Raw genomic sequence first — 22,778 nt, forward strand, 5'->3', positions numbered from 1 at the left:
TAGAGCTCGGAGCTGCGGGCAGCCCGTGTCCCTGCCCACCCCCACGCTGAAACGGGCTCAGCCCGGCCCTGGAGCCCACCCAGCCCCGGTGTTCAGGCCCCCGCCTGCGGGTCCTACGCCCCTGGGCACAGGGCTGGGGGCAAAGGAGCCTAGCCTTGGTATTGCACCTGGGCACCGGGCTGGGCGCGAAGGGCCCCCTTGTCTGGCGTCGAGCCCCTCGCCCTTCGCGGGGTCGGGCTGCGGGCCGGGGAGGGCGGGTCGGGGCAGCGCCCCGCCGCGTGTCCTTGGTCCGCAGGTGCCCCGAGCGGCGCGAGGCCGCGGGTCCGTGCGTGCCGGGCCGTGCCGGGCCGGGCCGGGCCGGGAAAGGCCGCGCGCGTCCAGCGGAGAGCAGCATTGAGCTTCCGTGGGCGGCGCGAGCGGGGCGCGCGGCTCCTCTCCTCCCCTCCCCTCTCCCGCAGCCCGGGAGCCCGGCTCGCTGCTGCGGGCGGCGGACCCCGCGTGCGCTCCGGGTGCCGGGCGGGCGGGGGTGTCCCGCGGGGCGGGGCGGGGCGGGGCGGGCCGGGGGGGCGGCGACTCCCCTCCCACCCGCCACAAAGTTTAGCAGCGGGAACTCGCGCGGCGGCGGCGGCGGCGGCGGCAGTGCGCGGCGGCGGCGGAGCGGAGCGGAGCGGAGCGGGGCCGCGCCGGGCCGGGCCATGCGGGGCTGCCCCGCGGCGGGCAGCGGCGCCCCATGCAGCGGGGCCGGCCGGGCGGCGGCTGACACCATGTGCGCCCGGCGCGCGCGGCCAGGGGCGGGCAGGGGCAGCCATGGGGCCGGGGCCGGGGCCGGGGCCGGGGGGCGCTAGGGGCCCCCCCGCCCGCCGCCTGCTCTGCATGTGCAGCCTCTCGCTCTGCCTCACCTACGCCTGCTACAGCCTGATGGGGGGCGGCCCGGCCGCGCTGCGCGCCCCGCTCCGCCTGCGCGGCTCCCCGCCGCCCCGCGCCCCGCGCCCCGCGCCCCACAACGCCTCGGCGCCCGCCGCACCCCGCAGCGCGCCCGCGGCACCCTCCGCCCCTGCCGCCGCCGCCTGGCTGCGCGCCCCGCTCGCCCCGGGCGAGGCCATCGCGGCGCAGGGCGGCGCGGCCGAGCGCGACGCGCAGGAGTCCAGCACCACGGACGAGGAGCTGAGCCGCCCCGGCCCCGGCCCCGGCCCCGGCCCCAGCGCCACGCCGGACTACGGGGAGCGGCGCCTGCCGCAGGCGCTCATCGTGGGCGTGAAGAAGGGCGGCACGCGGGCGCTGCTGGAGGCCGTGCGGGCGCACCCGCAGGTCCGCGCCGTGGGCACCGAGCCGCACTTCTTCGACCGCCACTACGACAAGGGGCTGCACTGGTACCGGTGAGTGCAACAAGTCCCGCCCGCCCGCCCGCCCGCCCGGCCCGCGGGGCGGCTCTCCGGGCTCTGCGACGGGGCGCGGGGCGCGGGGGAGGGAGGCTGCTGCCCTGCCCTGCCCTGCCCTGTCCGGGGCCGACGCTCAGCGCGCGGCCCCCCGGCACAGCCCGGCTGTCGGACGAAGCGAGCGGCCGGGCGGAGAAGCGGAGGGAGCGGGCGGAGAGGCTGGCCGGCCGGCCGGCTGCCTTCCAGGGAGAGGCGGAGGGGGCAGCGCAGGCTTGGGCAGGGGCGAGGGGGGCCGCGCACGCCGCTCGCGGGCTGTGGGCAGGGGGACTGCCGGGCCGGGGCGCGGGGTGCAGCTCGCCGGGTCCCGCAGCACGTGCTCGCCCCGAGCCGTGCCCCCGCGCACCAATCCCCCCGTGCCCGGCGCAGAAATGGCCCCGGCCCCACGCGCGCGTCCGAGCGGCGGAGGAGTTTTCCCCGTGGCGAGCTAGAGGGCCGGCGGGTGTGATCCCTATTTGCACGATCGCTCTCGAGTCTTCCCGCGGGCTGCCCCTGCCCCTGCCCTGGGGCGGGAGTGTCCCCGGGGGCAGGCAGCTTCCCCTCACCCGTGTCCAGCCCCCGGGAAAGCGGGGCTGCCTGAGCGGCCTTCTCCGCAGCACCCGGGCCCGGCTCTGTGCTCGAGTCCAAACTCCGCCAGCAGGGGCTAGGGCTGCCTCCCTATCAATGGCACAGGCCTCAGTGTTCCCATCTGTAAAATGGGAACGCCGCTACTTTGTGAGGGTTTCCTTTGCAGGTGTATCTTGCTACAGTTATTGGTGTTTTTTCTCTCCTGGAGTTTAGTACGTTTTGCTTGAGCTTATCTCCTGAGAATTAGCAGAAGCTGAAGTTATTACAATACACAGCTGCCTGCATATTAAATGTGGCTGCGCTGAGGGAGCCCGTTGCACCGGCGCACACGAGGCTGGCGTTTGGTTTCCCAGCGTTTAGGCCAAGCTGTGCAAATGGGTGTTCTGCCCTTCGCGGTTGCTGCACGCCTGTGGTGTAAGCGTACGTTGCTGTTGCAGAGCGGACGTCTCCTGGCGCGGGAACGGGCGCTAATGCCGTGTGTTTAGAGCGGGAGTTAAGGCTGTTGCGGGGCGAAGTGCTGGGGCTGTTGGTGGGATTGCAGCGTGCCAGTGCATGCACGTTAATGCCGGGGGGGCTGAAGGACCCGGGCAGCTGCACGTCTTCCTTTGCGTTGCGCTTAGCCGCCGGTGCTGCGAGCTCACTTTTGCTGATGAATCTCCTGGGTTTTTTCTCTTTCCTCTAAATGCAGAGTGTGTTTTGAACGCTATTAAAAGTTGTGTTAAAGGGTAAGTGGGAAGCAATGCCTATTTTTAACCTCCCTTTTTATGAGCAGCCTGGTGATATTCCTCTCTAGTGTATATATCGTTTGCATATCTCCAGTGTCACCTCTTCCTTTTATCCGAGACATGGATACTTAACAGTAGATATTATCCTCCATGATAAACGGAATTAACTGCACGCCTTTTAATATGCTGAGACGATTGGCTCCGCAGCGATTTGCTGAGAGTTTGGCAGAGGACGGGAGGTCTTCATTTCCATCAGAGCTGGAATTAACGGGTGCCTCTTCACTCCTCCCATGCCCTTCCCCTTCACATGATATTCCCATCAGCCTCAATACAAATTGCCGTGGATTTTTAGTCAGTACTCCAGTGCCTTTCTCATCCGTGCTCAGCACGAGGCATGTCTTGCTGCAGAGCTGATGTGGCTGATCAGCACCTGGGCTGGCCCAGCCCCTGGAAAGCCCGGGGCCACTGCAGCTCTGCTGGGGCTGGGCGAGTCGCTCGGGCCCTGGGGCACATCCCAGGCTCTTGGCCTTTGCAGGCAAGCAGGGGAGAGGTGGGACGGCCCCGGAGGACTCTCAGCAGGAGGGCGACCTAACTTGCCCTTTCCAAGCAGAGCGGGAAGTTCACCAGCCCGAGTGAAAGCAGCACCCAGGAGCAGCCCGCAGCCCAGACGGGCCAGCCCCCGGGCGCAGGGCGTGCAGTCCTCTGTCCGGAGGGCACCACGTAGGAGTGGGAGCTGGTGAGAGGCCGTGCCTGTGGAGGAGCCTGGCTTACCCTGCAGCACAGACCCGCTCCCAGTCAGGTCAGGAGCTCCCACGCCGCTGCCATCTTGCAGTGGTAGGAGCCAGACCTTTGTGTGCTAAAGACCCTTTGCAAGGCCCGTGCGTTCAGGCCCAAGCAGCACGGAGATGCTGGGGCGGCATCTCTGCCATCCATGCAGCTGTGCTGTTTCCTGGGGGCTCACAGGGCCCGACCCCAGGCGAGCAAGGCCGGCAGCTCTGCAGTCCCTCTGCTCATCCTTCTCTAGCATGGTGTCGGGTATGTGGTCTGGGCACTGCCATTTGCTACAGGCTCAGCAAGCGGCTGCCACCCAGCATTTAGGGGCAGTTGGCAGCTCAGCATCCCCCTGAGAGGCGCGGGATAGTCCACTGGCCTCAGGGCCCCCGTTTCAGGCTGTCTGCAGACTCAGGACGACGCGAGCACTGCGATGAACATCGTGTGCGCCTGCAAGGTTAACGAGGCACCTTCGAGACTGGAAGCATATTTTAAGGTTTAGAGTCTGTAGCCTCTGCTTGACAACAGATATACAGTTCGGCCAAAAATACGATGATCCTCTCAATATCAATAAGGCCTCCCTGGCTGGTAATGTTAAATCCAATATGTTCACGTTAATAACCATAGAAATCACCCTGCGTCGTAGGTTTTGAAGCGATCGAGTCAGTGAATTTTCAGTGACAGACTTCAGGATGGGTTTGCTAGAGGAGCAGCAGAAGGGGAGGAAAAGGTTGTGCTTGTAGGAATTCAAACCAGGGACATTGTGAAACGCTTCTCGCTGGCAGAGTCCTGGCCTGTTCTCGGGGAGTTCATTCAGCAAAGGCTGCAAACATGGGGTGGGTGCGAGGCGATCTAGTCTTCCTTCATTCATAACAAAGAGCTTTAATCCCTACTTGAAGTGCAAATCTCAGCGCAACCTCCTCTGTTGCCATGTCTCCATAATTAGAGCGTGTTGCTTTTACTTAGTGGCTCATCCACTCCTCGGCCGTCGTGCTTGAAGCACTTGTGTGCACAGGCTTAACTTTACGCCTGTGAGTAATCTCCGCCGGCGCGCTGGAGCGCTTGACCTGGGGAGGTTACATCACTGCTCTTTGTCTGCGGCGTCTTTACAGATGGGCGAGGTCCGCAGGGCAGGGCAGGGCCTGCCAGCTCCGTTGCAGGCTGTCGCGCTACAAATCGCGGAGGGCTCCGGTGCACGGGGCCTCGTCCCGAACAATAGCCAAGATCCGCTGGGCGAGCGCCTGCTCCTGAGCCAACCCCGCCGCAGCTTGTGCGGGGCTGAGAAGCCGGCTCGGCGAGCCGTGTCCCTGCAGATACCAAACTACTGGAGTCTGCATCTGGGGAGTTGCATGGCTATCCCCTGCCCAGGCTCCCCTGACCCGGCTTGTCCCTGCCACTCCTGGCTGCGCCTTGCTTATTTATACACGTGCTTGGGCTCACGTACCTGCCGGCGGTAGCCACAGGGCACGATCTCCGTGACTTACCTTTAAGACAGGCTGGTTTCTTTGGCCTTGCCTTGCACGGGCCTCTGCTGAGATCCCAGCACAAGGGAGTCCTGATGATACCCAAGAAATTGCACCGAGGCCCCCAGCCCATTTTTCATAAGGTGGCCACAGCCGTTGGCCGTTCCAGCGTTCGTCCCCTGGAGTTTGAATCCCAGTGGGAACTTTAATTCGTGCAGCTCTCTCGCATGTATGCCCCTCCAGGCTGTTGCATGATAGGAAAGAAAGCCGCAGCCGCCAGGGCTGAGCTCCCACGCTGATGGGCCCTGTAGAAAATCCTGGGGGTGATGGATAGATAGGGCTTTGCTTCCAACGATGCGAGCCACTGCTGCTGCTTTGTAACTACTGTACTTCTCTGCAAAAGGCCTTTACAGTGGATACTGTATCCTCAGCACTTCTGATAACTTAGGGAAGGTATATTGATTTTCCGAGGTCCTGCTGTGAGTTGGCTTTTACTGAAATGCAATGACTCAGCTGCCTTGCCCACAGCGTGCATCCGATGCACTGGGATCGGGATTGCCCTGGGCTGTGCGCGCTCTGGTTTTCCATGCACGCACACATGCATTGCACACCCATCTGTGTCACTGAGACTCTGCCCCGTGCCAGACCTGAGGGTCGAGGGAAGTGACCTCTCAGCTGCTCTGGACACTTGGGGATGGGCTCAGGTCTGCACCTGAGAGCCTCTGGGGCTGACCCGGGTGTCATTTCTTGCTGGGAGAGAGCGTCCTCCCTTGTCAGCTCAGGTCCACCTTCCCTGGTGCAAGCACGCGTGCCCGGGCTGCACACGCCACGCGTGCATCCTGCTTAGCCGGGGTCCAGCTCCCATTACCAAGGATGGAAAGGCAGCAGGAGGCCTTCGTGGGCTTTGGAGGAGGCCTGCGCTGTGCAAGCATTGGGCTGGCGCTGCCCTTGCCTGGGGGTCTGCAGCAAAAGCCCCACAGCACCTGCCCCAGCCGGCCTGGCCTGGGGGCTAGTTTGGTCCCCACCACAAATTGAGCACTCGTGTCGGGAGGACAGAGCTGGTCTTGCTGCTCCTCTGCATTTCCCGGGCACCGTGACCGTTGTCTGCGGGTGCATCTGCCCCCTGCAAGCACCGTCCCCATGCAGGAACCAGGGCTGAGCCGGGAGCACGAGGCCTGCGTGGCTGAGGAAGGTCAGGCTGGCTCCCCGCTCCTCGTACGGGCTCAGCGCCTGGCCACGCGGTGCCCGCTGCACCCGAGAGAGGTGAGGACCAGGCGCTCCCTGTTCTCACACCAGCAAGGACCCCCCGCGTGCTGCCTCCCTGCCGCCCGGCTCCCTGGTCTTTAACAAGCGCTCGCAATGGGGCCCAAACACGTGGCTCTGACTTCCAGGTAAACCAGGCCCTTTGGGGTAGGACCATGGGGGCCCCGAGCTAGCTATCGGTGCCCATGTTGCAAAAGGATGAACGGGCCAAACAAGGCCAGGTCTGCTCCTGTTAATACCCTGCGTGCTGCCCGCTGGCTGGGAGCCCATATCCAGGCCCGAAATCCTGGGATTAAGCCTTGCCCCGTGCACCGGAGGACACGGTTTGGGCTCCGCAGCTGAGAGAGAGGCAATCCGACGCTGCTTTGCCTCCTATTATGTGCGTTAGCTGTAGTATGAAGCTTGCAGGCTGCGCGCGGCGTGAGTGCGGTATCACGCCAAGCACGTAGCTGCCACAGAAAATGTGAGAATAGGTCTGTGGAAAAACAGACCCCTCGGAAAACACAGCAGCAAAGAAGCAGCTGGTTACATTCATGGGTTTAAGCGATGAGCCTGACCTCTATTCGGTTTTTGATTTAGCGAGGCATGTTCTGCTTTGTTAAAAGCACAGCTTAGGTAAGGGGACCAACAGCCGTACAAACAAAGTTACAGACAAAGGCTTTTGATTTTCAGAGTGAAAATTCCTGCACAAATTGGTGACACCTTGTACCGAGGGAGGCTTGAATCTTTTGCTTTTCATGGATTTCTTTTTCCTCTTGTTGTCATGGGGACTTCTTTTCCCCTGAATTATTATAGTGTGCACTTCAGCAGAAATTTTATTGCTTTTGGGGCTGGAAAGGCTCATATGGGACATTTCTCACTGCTCATGGTGTAATACACAGAGGTAATTTCTTTCAAATGATTTTTGCTTGAAGTGCTTTCAATGAATCGAGAAGGGTAAGAGTATGAATGGATGGCTGGGGTCTGAGCGCCGAGCGCAGGCGAGGAACAACCGCTATCAAACTTTCCAGAGCACGACGTGTGGATATTGTAATTTCACCGTGGTGTATAAGTAGTCGGCAGCCCGGTTCATTCTTGTCTTCCACCTTCTTCGGAAAGTCTGCTTTGGCATTGGAATCGGCGTCTCGGCCCCTGCCACGTGCTCTTTCAACCCCAAATGAGGCAGCTCCGGCGTGCGACGTCACCAAGGTTATTACAGCCTCCGGCTAATAAAGGGTTGCAGGGTGATGCCCGTCCTACCCAGACCGACACGTGGGATTGCATGGGATGTACGTGGGACGTCTTTGCAGACTCGGGGCCTCGGTCTCTGCATTAATGGGCACACTGAAGAGCCCGTGGAAGTGGACCCCGTGGGCTGCCCGATGTCCGGAGTGCAGCGAGCGACAAGCTCTTCCCCCTGGAGCACTGTGGGTTGGTCCTGGGCCAGCTCCAGCTCCAGCTCCAGCTCCCGGGGGCACTTGCAGGAGCTAGCAAGGGGGTCGGCCGGCACGAGGGGAGCCTGCAGCTGGCAGCAAGAGGGGCTGGGATTCCCTCCCTGGGCCAGTGCTGAGCGCCTGCCTGCCTGCCTGCCTGCCTGCCTGCCTGCCTGCCTGCAGCCTCATCTTCCCGTCTCCCAGCTGCTGCGAGGCCCGGGAACGCGCTAATTGCTGCGAGTGCGACTCTCCTCCCCGTTGGCAGCACGGAGGCAGAGCTCTTCAGCAAAACTTGCTAATTACTGTAACTGCGATTTCTAAACCAACTGCCACTTGTGAACACAACATGCGCTGGGTGTGTTGTTCCTCTCCAGGTCGACATTCAGCAGCTTCATTTACTTATTTAGTTGGTCGCTGTTTCAAAGCTGCGAGCAAGCGTTTAACGAGCGAGCGTTTGAAGGCTGCAGAAGGGATTCATATTTATGGAAAACCACCTATTTGTGTAAATACCCCATTTCCATCCCCAAAGTCTTCATGCCAATTTAGTAAACGTTGCAAGATACAGTATTTTTCTCCTGTCAGATTATACATCCCAGCATCAAGGATGGATCATAAACCTGCTCTTTATGGCTTTGACATTACAATCGCTAGTCACAGCTTATGTAAATGAAGGTATTTACCTTGACAAGCTCTCCTGTGAAGTGCACCACTTCCTTAAAGGATGCATTTTGTAGCATAAACAGGCCTAATGCCAAGGTGGGCGTACGATTCGCGGTGGCATCGACAGTCCTGCTCAGGATGCTGACGGCATTTGCCGTAACCCGTTGCCTGTCAGAGCCTGGTGGCGGATGGATGGAGGCAATGTCCAGGCGAGGTCAGCTGGACAGCGTTGTCCGTGCGCTCCTGGTGCAGACCTGCGCTTCCTCCACCCTGCGCAGAGATGGGCAAGGCGCTTGCCTCCCGGCCTGCCGTGTCCCTTGCATGCGGGAATAGCTTTGCTGCACGAGCTTGGGTCCCATCCTGTACCTGCCCAGGGAGCCAGACTGGATTCAGCATCAATCCTGCGTGCTGCAACCATCTCATCCGCAAAGCCAAGTGGCACCACATGACTGCAAGGAAGTCACCGCTCCCGAGTGCTCACGGGGAACCCTTCTTTACCCACCCAGAGAGCAGCAAAAGTCACCCAAAAATGCATTGTGCCCTTCTGCATAATGGGCACCTTGGAGGAAACGACAGACCAGACAGCCTGGGCGTAGAACAGGCCTGCGCCTGTCGGGCAAGCTATTCATTATGAATTATCCCCGGCTCTCATCTCGCACAACCCCGCTGTAAAACGCTCCAGCTCGAAACGCTGACTCATGAAGCTCCAATTACAGACTACAAGGCCCGGAGTCATTTCTGCTGGAGGAGATCTTTAATTGGCCATTGGCTCATCCCCATTTGGTTTCCCCCCTGCCCTGGGAGAGTACAGGCATTGATCCTGCTACCTCTTGCATGCAAAGTCAGCACTCTAATCTTTAAGCTAATTTCCTAGCTATTTAGCTAGACTAAATTAATCCAGCATCGTCTTCAGCTGCTGCCCTGCATCTCTAGCACTGACCCTCGGCAGCGCGGGAGCTCTTCCCCAGCGGGGCCACGTGCGCAGGCACAGGGTCTGTTTAAGGAAGAGGTGGGTGGCACTGCTATTTCTCTAGCTAGGAAAGGCAAAGACAAAGTAAGAGCCGGTGGGTTTAAATGACCAGCAGCGAGAGCTGAGAGCCCCGAAAGGTGGTGGCGTGAAAGGTCGTTGGAGGTGCTCGCCGGAAGAAACGGGTGCGGAGATGCCAGGTAGAGCTGTGACAGCAGCTGTCGGAGCAGGCCCTGGCCTCAGACCCGCAGGCAGCGTTGCCCTCCTGTAAAGCGGCCCACGGCTCGGAGCTGGGCCCAGGCAGGACCAGCAGATTCCTGCTGCCAGGGTGGACTGAAACGAGGGATCTGCCCGGGGCAAGAGTCCCGGGTCAGCTGCGGCTGCTCTTGCAGCAGTCCTTGTGCCTGTCTGTCCCGCTCCCTTCCCTCCCTGCGCTGCGGTCTAGCAGGCACCGAGGCGGGAGACGGGGGATTTGGGGCTGCAGCCACCACCGCTGGCGGATCCGGGGACGGGGGAAGTGGTGCGGTCGTTCCCCCTTTGCTCTCCCGGGGAGGAGGAGGAGTCGGTATTTCTATCCAGGCAGTGCCGAGAGAGTCAGCTGCCTTCCTGGCTTGTTGCCCTCCCCGGATTCCTGCTAATCTCTCTCCTCTCCGCAGGTGTTGGCGACCCGCTCTCCTGTGCAGGTCTCCATGTTGCACTAGTCCAGCTATCTTTTCTTCTGAAATGCTGCTGTCTGTTCGCCCTTCCTCGTCATATCGTGCTTCTTTTCACAGCCCTGAAGACTGTTTTTAGCTCTAGCTAAAAACCTGAACTCAGGTGTGGGTAGAGTAGCTCAGGTGTAGAAATGTCTGACAGTGAAGTGTTGGATGCGCTGTCAAAATGCTCACGAAGGCTAGCTTTGTTTTATCAAGCTGAATGAGAGGTGAGGTTCTTCGGGTAGATGTGATAGCTTTTATTAGATCAACTAAATAGCTGGGAAAGTTCTCTGCAAGCTTTCTGGCACAAGCACCCTTCTTCAGGCGTTGGGAGACGGCTGCTGTTATGAGGTCTCCGAGGTAAAAAAGAAGCTGAAGTAATGAGAGGCACACTTAACTGTAATGACTACAGAACTAATGTCACCATCTCTTTTGACTAGTTTGAATATTTTTTGCCTAGTTTGTTGTGTTTTTTAAAAACTTAATATTTAATCTAGCAAAGTAATGCACATTCCAATCTTTATCTCTGTGCTTTGATCTTAAGCTGAATAATATAGCGCTAGCCCTCTAGAGTATTAGTAAAGCTTCTAGTATGTCTTTAACTGGAGAAACATATGCGTTGTGCGATATGAAATAACGTGTCGCACCATCTGCACCCTGCTTTTCAAAATCCTAGATCTTCCCATGGTCGGGACATGGTCCAAGATGCCACGTAGAGCACCCACCAGCTCCTCCAGAGCTGCAGTCCCGTGCCATCGCCACTCGGAGGTTTTCATGGACCCGACGACATGGGAGGGGGAGGCAGGTGTGCTGAGTTAGCCTGTGCCCGTGTGCATCAAACATGTCCTGGGACTCATTGAAATACATCCTTGCCCCCTGCCGTGGGCCAGCACCGCTGGTTGGTAACTTGGAGCGACCCCAATTCAAAGGCACGAGGTAGCTGCAGCCCAGGGGTCAGGGTCAGGGTCGGGGTTGGGGAGCTTGCATCCAGGCAGGGGGGTCCCAAAGGGGCCTGAGGTCACTGTGGCGAGTCCTTGATATGGGGGGACGGGGGGTCGAGCGTGATCAAAAGGAGCCTCGCCTCGCCTCGCCTCGCCTCGCCTCGCCAGCTGTTCGATACGCGGGGGGCAGCAGGCCAGAGTCAGAAGCAGATGAGCCTGGGCAGGAGGAGGGAAGGCTCTCGGCCAAGTCTGCGAGGGTGAGGAAGGCAGCAGGAGGTCTGCGTAGATCTGTAGGCTGCCCGCATGTGCACACACGTGTGCTTTGCAGTCCGCTGGCAGAGCCCGTGTGCGAGCCGCCCACACGACCACAGCGTCTGGTGGTGGGAACGGTGAAGCCGAGGGGCCACAGCTTCCCGGGGCCTCTGGGACCGTGCAGCAGCAGAGCCGGACCTGCGGGCGTGCCCGGGGCCAGCTCCAAACCTGCCTGTCCCAGCCACGCGGGGCGGGCTGCTGCTTCTGTCCCTCCTCCCATCCCTCCATGCATGCGGGCACCCCGGGGGGAGGAGAGACGGCCTGGTCCTGTGCATGCGCCACTCTTGCCTGGATCAAGAGCAATCAAGGTTCCTTAGTCAGCTCAAAATCCTCTGGAAACCTGAAAAAACAATCAAAGCACTGTGGAAAAGTGCCTGAAGCAGTAACTTCACTGGTAAACGAACACGGCTAGCTAAGAGTTGCTAAGACCCAGCAAATCCTACTGCAATTTCCTATGCAAAAAGGGTTTATCTCTATCTAAATATTATTCTGCATCATTGCTCGTTGCGGGGAAGCTATTGCTCTCCTAGGTTAACTGATTGAACTTTGCAACCAGAACTGCAGGCTTATCGTACCGGCTCTAGCTTGACTTTTATTGCTCCTAAATTGTAGTGATATTGTTAGATATGAGTAAGTGTACACTCCATTAAGAAATATTAAACTTTTATATTACTTGAGAATTAAAAAGATTAAAAGAGGCATTTCTGCAATCTAGTCCACCATGAAATTAGAATCTATTTAGTATGTAATACAAACACTTGCAATTAATGATGACAGCAGGGGTGGGAGGGATTAAACGCTCAAGGCCAGCCTGGATTTTCTGAAGCTGGGACGGCGGGGGAAATGCTTTCAGACACGAGCGTTATGGAAGGGTGACTTGCTGCAGTGAAAGTTTCGTTGGCACATTTCATTGCCATCTTCTTGCTCCATGCTCATAAAGCTCTCCCAAATCCCCGTCTCGGGCTGGCAGCGTCTGTGCCGGGCACCTGCCAAGGGCGGAAAGTTGAGAAAAACCTGGTTGGCCATTTCTGCATTGCGCGGTGGTGGAAAAAGACATCCCCGCCAAAGGCGCTTGGACTTGCAAAGGGTCAGGCATGGAAACGTGGCATTTTCCAGTTGCCCCACGTGTGCCTGGGATGAGGTTCCCCGTGTAATAGTCTGGGCTGCTCATGGAGCAGTCCGTGATGTGGGTGAGCCGTTGTGCATGGCCAGGTTAGCTGTTGGTAGCGCTGCCAGCTGCCAGGCGGGCTGCGGGGGCAAGGACGGAAGTCACCCCTGGGCACAGAGGCGGATGGCTGAGAGTGGGTGCCTGGTGGGGAGACCTGGGAACGACCGCCCCATGCAGAAGAGTTTGGCCCCTGTGGGCTCTCAGCAGCTGGAGGACTCGACATCAGCAGGGAAGGGTGCTGAGGGAGACTGGAGCCGCTCTCCTGCAGAACTGGGGCCCTTTGCCAAGACGGCGCCTCGTCCTCGGGACTCGCACCTCGACCTGCTCCCTGCGCCTTGCATGAGCAGGCGGCGGGGCTCCTGCACACTGCGCATCCCAGAGTCCTCAGCCCCAGAGCGGGTTCGGCTGTGCCTTTGTTTTCTTCAGGGGAAGAAGAAAATTAAAACACAGAAACTTTGGGTTGCCGCGAAGGTAAGATGCACGTTTGGGTGCCAAGAGCTGAGGGAACGAAAAAGAGCAGGTTGTTGCATTAACACTAAGTGGCCGCGATACACGTTATGTTGTATTTCTAGCCTTGGTTTTCTTTTGAAATGTGCACTTTAATTCGGAAAACATCTGCTGTATCATGTTTATGTCTCTGTGCTTAAACACATAGCCCGGCATATGTAGATTCTTCTTCATTAATATGAGCGCCGCACGCTTGATGTTTCACGCTGGCCTTCTCAGTATGTTAATGAAGAACCCTTGCACTGTTGTAATGCAGACGTCCTGGGTTTTAATTAATACCTATGTGTTGCCATTGGAAGTGACGGGTCACGGACTCCTCCCGGCTGGGGAGCGCAGCACGGGACCCGGAGCAGGGGGTTGGGGTGCTGTACGGTCGCCTCGCGGCTCCCGAGCTCCATCAGTCTGGGCCCTCGTCTGTGTTGGAGCAGCCTGTGCCTGATGCTGGTTGCCGGTGGCCCCAGGAGCAGAGACCCCGGGGTCCCAGTGCGCAGAGGAGCTGCCGCGCTGGCCCTAATCCCATCCCTGAGCCTGGGGAATCTCCCACGGCCGGCTCCTCTGGCGCTCGGGCTGCCGGGAAGGTGGAGGAAAGCTGGTGAATGGACCGGGGCCATAGTATTGCTCTTAAAAAGAAACTGGCACTGCAAACAGGCAGGTGACTCAGGCGCGTGCTGTGCACGCCTTGCCTGGGGCAGCTTCACTGTTTATGAAGATGTTTTGCATTCAAGGATTTGCCGTTTCCTGGCCCATGAATATTCAGATTCCAATTTGCCCTTTCTGTCTGCGCGCCGTACCTCTACCTTCCTCCTCGCTCTCTCTTCCAGCAGATTCAATTAGTTCTATTTGCTGCTTTAGCAATAAAACAATTCCCTCTGTGGCATTCAAATGAGTTTCTCTCATTATTTCATTTAGATCCTTGTTACACTTTAAAAACTGCCAAAGGAAGGGGGTGGGAGAGACTCTGCCTGTTGCCTGCCCCCGTTCGCCGCGGGGACGTGCTGGCGACGCGGAGCCGAGCGAGGAGGATGCCAGATGCTGCTGGGCAGCGCCAGGCAGGCCGCGAAGGGCTGGACTCGCGGGCTCACGAGGTGTCGGGTCAGTTCAGCGGCCGTTTTTCACCAGGCCTCAGCCCCGGTGACGTTCGGCCCGACGCCACCGGAGCGACTATGGGCAGACCTGCCCGATGCCCTTCGAAAATGGGGCACGAGCGGCCCCGTTGCAGCCCGGCTCGGGAGCACGCAGCTCCTCCCGGCGCCCCTCGCAAACCAGGCGCGGGGGACCCCACTCGCACGTGCGGCGGCTGAAGCACAAGTTCCCCGGCAGCGAAACGTCAATGTAAATGCAGTGCGTCGGTTTATTGAAATGCAGTTTGACAGGGAGCGGCCTTCGCTGCGTTCGGTAGGGAGCTGGGACTGTGTCGAGGAGCCGTATAATTTGACTTCCAGCGTACGGCAGAGCGTTGCGTAGAGAAAGAAGGTAACCTTTGTAAGCACCAGAATAACACTGATTATGTGGGCCGGGTGTATAAATAATTACACAGGACGCCGGAGTCCTGTTAACAATCTGCACTCGGAGTGCCCTTTCAGGGGTTTGAAATGGCGTCAGGTGGCGGAGCCGTGTTAACAGACCCATAAATCACTCCTGTTTCACACTGCGCTAAACACAAATCATATTAGTTACAACACTGAAGAGCATCTAAGTAAAGGGAAGAGAAAGGCAAGGTAGAAAGAGGAAACTAGATTTAAATCTAATTGCTTTTTCATGTGCATTTCACTGCTGTTTGGCTGGGACACAATGGTCTTCTGGAGGAGCGGAAGATTAGGCGCTGTGCATGGAGAGAGGCTGCGGATTGTCAGAATGGCCCTCGTCTGCTCCATCCAGATTGCTAACAGCGCGCGGTCGTATTAAAGATGGATGAAAGGCGGCGTGCCTTTGTGTATTCAATTTTTTAAAAAATGGCTTTTCCTCCTCAGTCTGTGACTAGTGTGTTTTAAAACACTCTCACCCCTTCCAATTCCTTTTTCATTATGAGATTAAATCTCCAACCCGACGAGAATTCGGGGCCCGCCGGCGCGCTCGGAGCGCCTGGCGCGACCGAAGTGAATTTAACGAGGGTTAAAACTCCCGCAGAAAAGAGGCGCCTGCTTTCCCCACCCCCGAGACTTGCGTCTCGCCCGTGGAAAGGTCCATGCCCTTCTCGAATGGAAAGGAAAGGAAAGGAAAGGAAAGGGACTAATTGGATCCCGCTATCTTCAAAACCCACCGCGAAGTCCGGGCCCAGGGACGTCTCCCCAGCAGCGGGTCTGCGGGTCAGGCGGCGTCTCGCTGCTGTGGGTGGCAGCTGATATGACAGATTGAAACTTCCTGTTAATAACCTAACAAAGTAAAGGAGCTTAAAGAAAATATGTCTATTTAGGATGGAAAACCATTTTAAAGGGATGAAAAATGAGAGTGTACAGCAGGATAAGTGGGATGGCAAAGTTAAGTAATTAATCACGCGGGCTGTAACGGGGAAAGGAAATAAACGTGATAAAAGGATTTGTCTGAGTAGATTACAGACAAATTAAAAAAAAAAAAAGCAAGGGGCATCGCTGGCTTGGGAATTGTGCTCTTTAGAAATCCTCAATCATTCTCACAATCAATTCTGCATTTCCTTAATAGCTGTGTGAAACATGGCTCCCTCTGCATTGTCTTAGATTAACCGCTAACTGCAAACCATACATTAAATGAAGTATTGAATATTTGTCTCTCAACAATACACTTGGAAGTTGTTTATTTCCCGGCTAGGTCTTGGGCGCTGCGCTGGTACTGTACCTAAACTGTGAAACGCTTGCTCGGTCACCCGGGCCTCGCCTGGCAGGACCCGCGCCCGCCCCGTCGCAGGGACTTGTTCTCATAAACGCATTGTTTGTTTCTGGAGACAATTACACTGACTGTATTATACAACATCGCTGCCCTGCAACAAACAATCTGCTTTATGGGTTTTCTTAGTAAAATACCAAGTTGCGAGATGCTGTGCTTACTAATATGATTCAATTGTATTGTGTTATCTGACCTTTAAGGAACCTGCAATCTATAATAACACGGTTCTACAGCAGATCCACTAGTAAAAAGACTCGGCTTCTGGGAAATTCAGTCTATAAACAAATGTAGCTGCGGTTTGAAAGGAATAACAAGGCCCTTTAACCCTTTCCCGGTTGACTTGGAGTCAGGGTGGCATTAGCATGCCGACGGGGAAGGCAGGCCGCCCAGACGGCGTGTCCTGCATGGGATGGGCGGACGCTGGCTGCTCCAGCTCATGCCGCCGCGGTCCTCGCTATTGCTGCTCCCGTGAGAGGGGGCACATATCGCAGCCGGGCTGGACTTGGCTCGCTGAATGGGAAGGCTTGGCCCGGTGGAAACCACCTGCAGCTCTGGCCATCCCTAATCCCGTGCAGCCCCCCGACAGCAGAGCCCGTAGCCGTGCATGCCTGCACCACAGCGCGGAAATGATTAGCACTGATTAACATCCCCATCCGCCCGCCCACGCGCGTCTGTTCGCTCGGCTTTGGGCTGCCTGCCACCGTGCATCGGATCAGCGCCTGTTCAGAACACGGCATCCTGGCACGGGCATCCAGCCAGCTGCAGCGCGGGGCTGGTCCAGCGCCTCGGCCCCGCTCGGCATGAGGGTCCCCTCATGGCAAGAGTCAGAGGAAGGAGGAGATGAAGCACAGAGCTGTGCACACCCGGGCTGCAGCCTTGCTGGTTTCTGCCGTGCCCAGGAGAAGCCAGCTGTTGCAACAGCTGGTGGTGGGGACACTGGGCCGGATCGGACCTGGTCCACCTCGCCGGCCTGTCTCAACCCGCTTGTCTTGTCTCTGCTGCGACAGTCTCTGCTTGCGCAGTGCCTCTTCATGTGGCTATAGCTCCCGACCGTCAGTCACCCTTACTGAGCCCCTCCATGGCAGCAAAAGGCTGGATCTGGGCGCTTTGGGTTAGCCGGAGGGGTGGATGCGTCAGCTGGTTGGGAATCGTGTGGCCCTGGGACGCTGGCGGCAAACTGAGACAAGCGTGTCCCCATGACAAGGGCAATTCCCTTCCTCTCACTGAGCTCCCAGACACCCGAGGACAGCCCGGGCCAAGCTCTGGACTTTCTCACCCGTTACGGGGGCTTTTGATGCGGCTCTTTGTGAAACCGCTCCTCTGTTGCACCAGCGGAAATCAGAGGCTGACTTGCTTGATGTGGAGTGTGCACAGACTAGCAGGGGCATTATCGGAGGCGCTAATAACCTTGTTAAAGGTCACCTTGTGATCCCATGGAATATCTTCTTCACCTGGAGATAAGGTTTAAAAATGAAAGACGGAGAAGAAAGAGCTGAAGAAAGCAGGAACATTCGGAGCCCGGCAGAGGTGACGGTGCAGCTTGGAGCGGCTGCTGCCAGACCGCAGGAGTGGGTTGGTGCTGGGCCGTTGCTGGAGCTTGTGGGGGGCTCTGGGAGGACGGCGAGCCTGCCCCTGGGACACGGATGTGTGGAAGTCTGCTCCTTTGAACGTATTCAGAGCACTGGCTGGTGCCAGATGGGCTCCCAGCTCGATCCTGGTTCTCGCTGTGCTGCCTGGTGAAGCCCTGGCCTGGGGTGTGGATCCCAAACCTTAGGACTTGGCTGGGCAAAGCAGAACATTGCATGTGTGTTGGAGGGAACATCTTGGATTACCCTGACCCTGCTCCCTCCAGTGCCAGGCGGACAGCCCTGGAGCACTGGCTGGCTCCAGGGGGCACGGGGTGACCGTGGTGGGGTGCTGCAGGCTCTGGGGAGAGCAGGGCAGTGGAGGGCCTCTTCCATGCTCTTCCTCCGTGCTGCAAGGTGGAAGCCAGGGGAAGCTCTGGGTGTGGAGCTTAGTGCTGGGGACTCTGTCCTGTCCCGCGGGCCTCAAAGCCTGTGTTGCTGGCACGTTCCTCTGCATCGGAGATGTGTCACCGTGCAGCTGCACAAGGCCAAGGTCACTGCTGAGGTCAATAAATAATACATGGCAATTAATCTTAGGAAACTGATGTTTGGGGGAGAGAGGAGAGGACACCGCAGGGCTCCCAGGCCCCGGGCTTTGGCTCGGAGTCAGCGCAGCCAGGCTCATGAAAAATAAGCCTCTGCTGGGATCTTGTGGGCAGGTGGTGAGTCAGTCAGGGACTGGCACGCTCCCAGTCTGCTGGTGGAGAGCAGAGTGCTGCGGCTCGCCTGCCGCGGCTTTGCTGAGCACTGGTGCACAGGGGCTGCCCCCTGCCCACCTGCCCCTGCGCAGTTTGGGACCCAGTCCCCACAGGCTCTCCCATGCATGGGGACGGGCGCAGAGCCCTTCTGCCTGCCTCGTCTGCGGGAGCCCATCCAAGGCAGGGTCCCACAGCAGTTTGCCATGCACATTCGAGAGCTTTCAAATGCAGAACTGTCTCCTTGAGACCGCGGCGTTCAGCAGGTGGCAACACTCAAGGCTTTTTTTTCTGAAATCTGTAGTAAGGATTTAGAAAGGAAACCTTGACTTTTAGATTGATTTTTAAATAAGCATATATTTAGCTGTTAGTGCTTGAAGTACATCTTGGATTATATTCTTCTGCAAACAGAATATTCTAATTGATCTGGCTAATAAATAATGAACGCCAGGCCTGCTACATACAATTCAAGGTTACTCTGCATTTCTATCAGCAGCGCCGGGCTGGCTTTTGATGCTCAGAAGATTGTTTCTTTTTTAATAAGCGTCCAGGGGGACTGGGCTGCAGGGAGGGAGGGGGGCGTGGAGAAGGGGACTGCTGGGCTTTTGTCTGCAGTTCCCTTCAGTTCTTTTCTAACGTATAATTACTGAGCAAGAATGTGACTTCAAGCCTGATGTAGCTTGGAAAACTGAATGGAGTTCACAGGAAGTCCCAAATAAACATCTTGTGATCGCTCCAATGAAGAAGGTCCCTGGCTTTGATCTCCCATGACGCTCATGGGCAACTTTAAACCGTATCCACACAAACCATGGGAGATGCGGATACTTGCTGCACAAATGGGAAATTAAAAGCTCTCCAGTGGGTGGCTGCGGTCACCCAGAACAGACCATGGGACATATAATGACTCAATGCCTGACCCACAGATATGACGGAGGTATCACAGCGATACACTCTGCTGCTCTTAATGCCGTTGTCTGGCTCCACACCTAAATGTAAAATTATACTTGCTGTTTGGTATCTACATCAACCATATGAAAGAAGAAGTGAGCAATATAATTTTAGAACCTTATATATATCTATATGGATGGATGGATGGATGGATGGATGGATGGATGGATGGATGGATGATCACAAGGGCAAGCCTTTTCTTCCCTGAAATGGCCACCCGTGGCAGAGAGACTTCACGCAAAAGAGCAGGGCACTGTCCCGGGGGTTTTGCACCGCAGTAATGAACAGCCTCGGCTCCTGCTGCTCCCAGCCTAACCCCACAAATTCCCAGTGCAACTTTTTGTTTGCAAATCATAATGGGAAGTTTGCAGGAACGGTCAGGACGGAGGCGCGGTGGGCACGAGAACACGGGATTGTCTGGAGAATCAGTTTTAATGTGGAGCCTCCTATTGATCAGCACCATGACGGGTCACTTGACTGGAGTGCGAAACGCTTCAAGGAGTGTCCGCTTTGGGAGGAAGCCAAGAGGGCTGCATGCTGCGGGAATACTAAGCCGGCCAGGGCCAGGGCTGGAGTGGCTGGACCCTGCCTGCTGCCGGGGCGCTCGCGATGCGGTGTGGGGAGCACGCGCACCTCGCAGGACAGCAGCTGGCACCTGGAGCTTCCTGCCCGGGAGAGAGCCTGAGGGAGTCCAGCCCCAAAGACGCTGCTGGACTCAGCAAAACACTCGGCAAACCAAGCCAGCCACCCCGTGGCCCGTGTTCAGCACAGAGGGATCGGGGCCGCTTCCAACGCAGGGCACTCGGAGCACTGCAGCCCGTGTCCACAGTGGCCAGGAGGCACGGGCCTCGTGCTGCATGCTTTCTGCTGTACGCGGGCTCACAGCCTCGAGCGTGGGCTCACCAGCCCCCAGGGCATGGCCAGCTGCCCAAAGGCCACGCGGAGCCTGCAGATTCAGGATCGGAGCTCTGCAGTTTGCAGAGGTTGCTTGGGTCCTCATCTTGAGGAGCAGGGATTAATCATTCAGTGACATTGCAATTACTATCCGATGGTAGGGCATTTATTTGGCATTTAACATGTCATTAGAGCAAATAACTGTTTCTCTCCCCAAGGCAGTGCAAATTGCAGGAGGCCAAGCTTTGACCTGGTGGAAGATTGCGCGGTGGAGCTGCCCCGTGGCAGCAGCCCTTGGTTCAGCAACGTGCAAAGCTTGTTCTAGAAACCATGGAGGGTCTCAGCTGGGCACGGCGCCTTCGCTCGCACGGGGAGCTGTGCCCTGCGTTGAGCCCAGGGAGCTTCTGGTGTGGATCCCTGAGCTGCTTGGAAATGCTCTGCAAAGCAGAAGTGTGCATGCGCGTGTGTGTACGGGGAGGCGGGGGGAACGCGCATCTTCGATCCACTGAAGACTGATCACATTCCCACAGAACCCAAACCTCTCCTGTTGATTAACATGATTGGGATTAACGATCTACTGCCCTGGAAATGGGAAGTCATTCCAGGATGGAAAATCAGAGCATTTCACTCCAGCCCTTGGACCTCCCCGGCCAGGCCAGGCAAACGCAGCCGGCTTTGCAGAGAGCCTTGCTCTCCAGGGGCAGCGTGTCCTGTCTCGGGCCAGGAGCACGGTCTGTGACCGGCACAAGCCCCTGGCACTTGCATAGCGGAGGCTGCTGCCTGGTCCCTTGCACCGGCGCAGGGGCAGAAATGTCAGCATTAGAGCAGCTGAGGTGCAGCCACCCAGCAGAGATGGGCCGCAGGCTGGGCACAGCTGGAGGGGGAGGCGGTGCAGAGGGCAGCATCTGGCTGGGTCTCCGGGGGGCTGTGCAAAACCCTCTGGAGCAGGGACCAGGCCCTGGAGCATGCTTGGGCAGCAGCCAGCCGAGCTCTTCCAGGAGAGGAAGCCAGCTGCTACCGCCCCTTCCCTCCGGGAAGCTGGCAGCCCTGGTCCTGCCAGCTGGAGCGACTGATCAGCCAGTGCAGGCGGGCGATGCCGAGGGGCTGCAGACCCCTCGGGGACGGGGGAAGATCTAGCGTGCAGGGAGCTTTCCCCCTCGCGCAGGCCGTTTGTAAGGAAAACGGGATCCTGCCCTGCTCGCTGGGATGCGGGGGACCGGCCGAGGAGCAGCCCCCAGTCTGGGGCAGAGCCCACCCCGGAGAGTCCCCCGCCTCGGCCCCCGAGCCAGGCCGGGGCGGGGGACACGGCTCTGCTTGGGAGGGACAGACCGATGGCGGGCAGGCAGGCGGGTGCCATTTTGGGCCTTACGGAGTGACATCTGGGCTGCTGGCCCAGGTCTGCCCTGTCCTGCAGCGTGGCAGGGAGAACAAGGAGAACAAGGCCCGCGGCGCGCTTGGGAACGGGCCCCTCCTCGCAGCCCTGCCTGGGGGTCCCGGCCCCACCAGCCCCAGCGCCACGCCGTCTTCCCCAGGCACCAGGCCAGGTCCTGCCCGAGCGAGGAACAGGAGAGCTGCGGACACGGCGCGCCCGGGGGCCTGCAGCGCACGCCGTCCCTTTGCCGGGCCGTGGGCATCGGCTCTGCGCGCGCAGACTTCCGGCAGTGCCCCCGCGCGCGCGGCCGACAGGCTTGGGGGAGGCTCCCAGGTAGACGGCTCTTCCATCGGGTACAACTCGAGGACCATCTGTTCCAGCTTTTGGGGAAGCTAAAAACAATTCCTGGCATATGCTGCAGCATCGCTGGTAAATCACAGGCCGCGCGGTGATTCATCCCTGCAGAACACGCTGTCCCGGGGCCGGGCTCAAACGCCGGCTGCCGGAGCGCCGTGCAGCTCCCGCCGGCCCATCCTCCCACCGCCGGGTCCCGGCAAGCCGTGGGACGTGACCGCCTGGGCTGGGCAGCACCTGCTCGCCCAGGCCGACGCACGTGGCTGAGCTGCCCCAGCCCCCCACGCGTCCCTCCTCCGGCCAGGCCGGGAAGGAGGAGAGCCCCTCCGACGGCAAGATTAGAGATTTGTCGCACGTGGTGCCGTGGCCAGCCCCGGGAGACGCCGCGCTCCCTCCTTGCCCGCCCTGGGCAGCTCCCCACCGCGCTGCATGGCAGCTGCCCTGCCAGGCTCCCGGGCACCGCTGTTCAAGGCAGGGCCAGGGAGAGACTCGTGGCAGCGCCTCCAGAAGCAGCTGGGCCGTGCTGGGGCTGAGCGCAGTCACCCGCTGTGAGGCTCCTGGGCTCCGGCGCATGGCGCGGCTGCACGGCCATGCAGGGGAGCCGACAGTCCGGCAGGCGCCTGCCCGGGACCTGGCAGCCATGCACGCCCGGGCCACCCTGCTCATGCCTGGGAAAGGCGGCTGGCGTCTAGCAATGCCCTTGGCACACCTGCCTCTCCCCGCTTGGCCCCTGCTGCCCTGGGGCACCCCCCCGCGCAGGAGCCTCCCCCCAGGTGCCCCGGGGGCAGCGCTGGGGCGGTTGCAGAGCCCCTTCCATGTGCCCGTCCTGGCGCCCCGGATGCCCGGTGGCTGCAGGGATGCAACCTGCTGGCTAAGACTGGTCTGACTGCATTGCTCGTGTCTCTTGGCTCTCAGGATGGAGACTCTCCGGCCTCCCTTCACCCAGCCCTTCGTTATCGCTCGCTCTCGCAAGGCACAAACAGTGACTCCTGCCTTCCTTTGCCTCCTCCTCGGCGGAGGATGAAGACGTCAGCGAGCTTGACGGGCTGTCTGACACGTCGGCTGTCGCTCCCTCCCGTCTCCAGCTCCCCACCAGCGTTTCACCGGGATCCAATTCTCTCTCCCAGTCGCTCTTGCAAACAGATTT

The 22,778-nt window shown here is 58.8% G+C and overlaps 1 protein-coding gene across 1 annotated transcript in view; it reads left to right on the plus strand.

Annotated features, from left to right (window-relative positions):
* The first annotated feature begins 566 nt into the window (after positions 1-566).
* HS3ST4 (heparan sulfate-glucosamine 3-sulfotransferase 4) overlaps positions 567-22,778 on the plus strand; it is a 58,770-nt gene continuing 36,558 nt past the window's right edge. The window contains exon 1 of the mRNA XM_019479908.2: positions 567-1,376. Coding sequence (XP_019335453.2) covers positions 808-1,376 — 569 coding nt within the window. The 5' untranslated portion in view covers positions 567-807. The remainder of the gene's footprint in view (positions 1,377-22,778) is intronic.

The sequence above is a fragment of the Alligator mississippiensis genome, chromosome 13, assembly GCF_030867095.1.
Source record: "Alligator mississippiensis isolate rAllMis1 chromosome 13, rAllMis1, whole genome shotgun sequence".
Taxonomy (NCBI): Eukaryota; Metazoa; Chordata; order Crocodylia; family Alligatoridae; genus Alligator; species Alligator mississippiensis.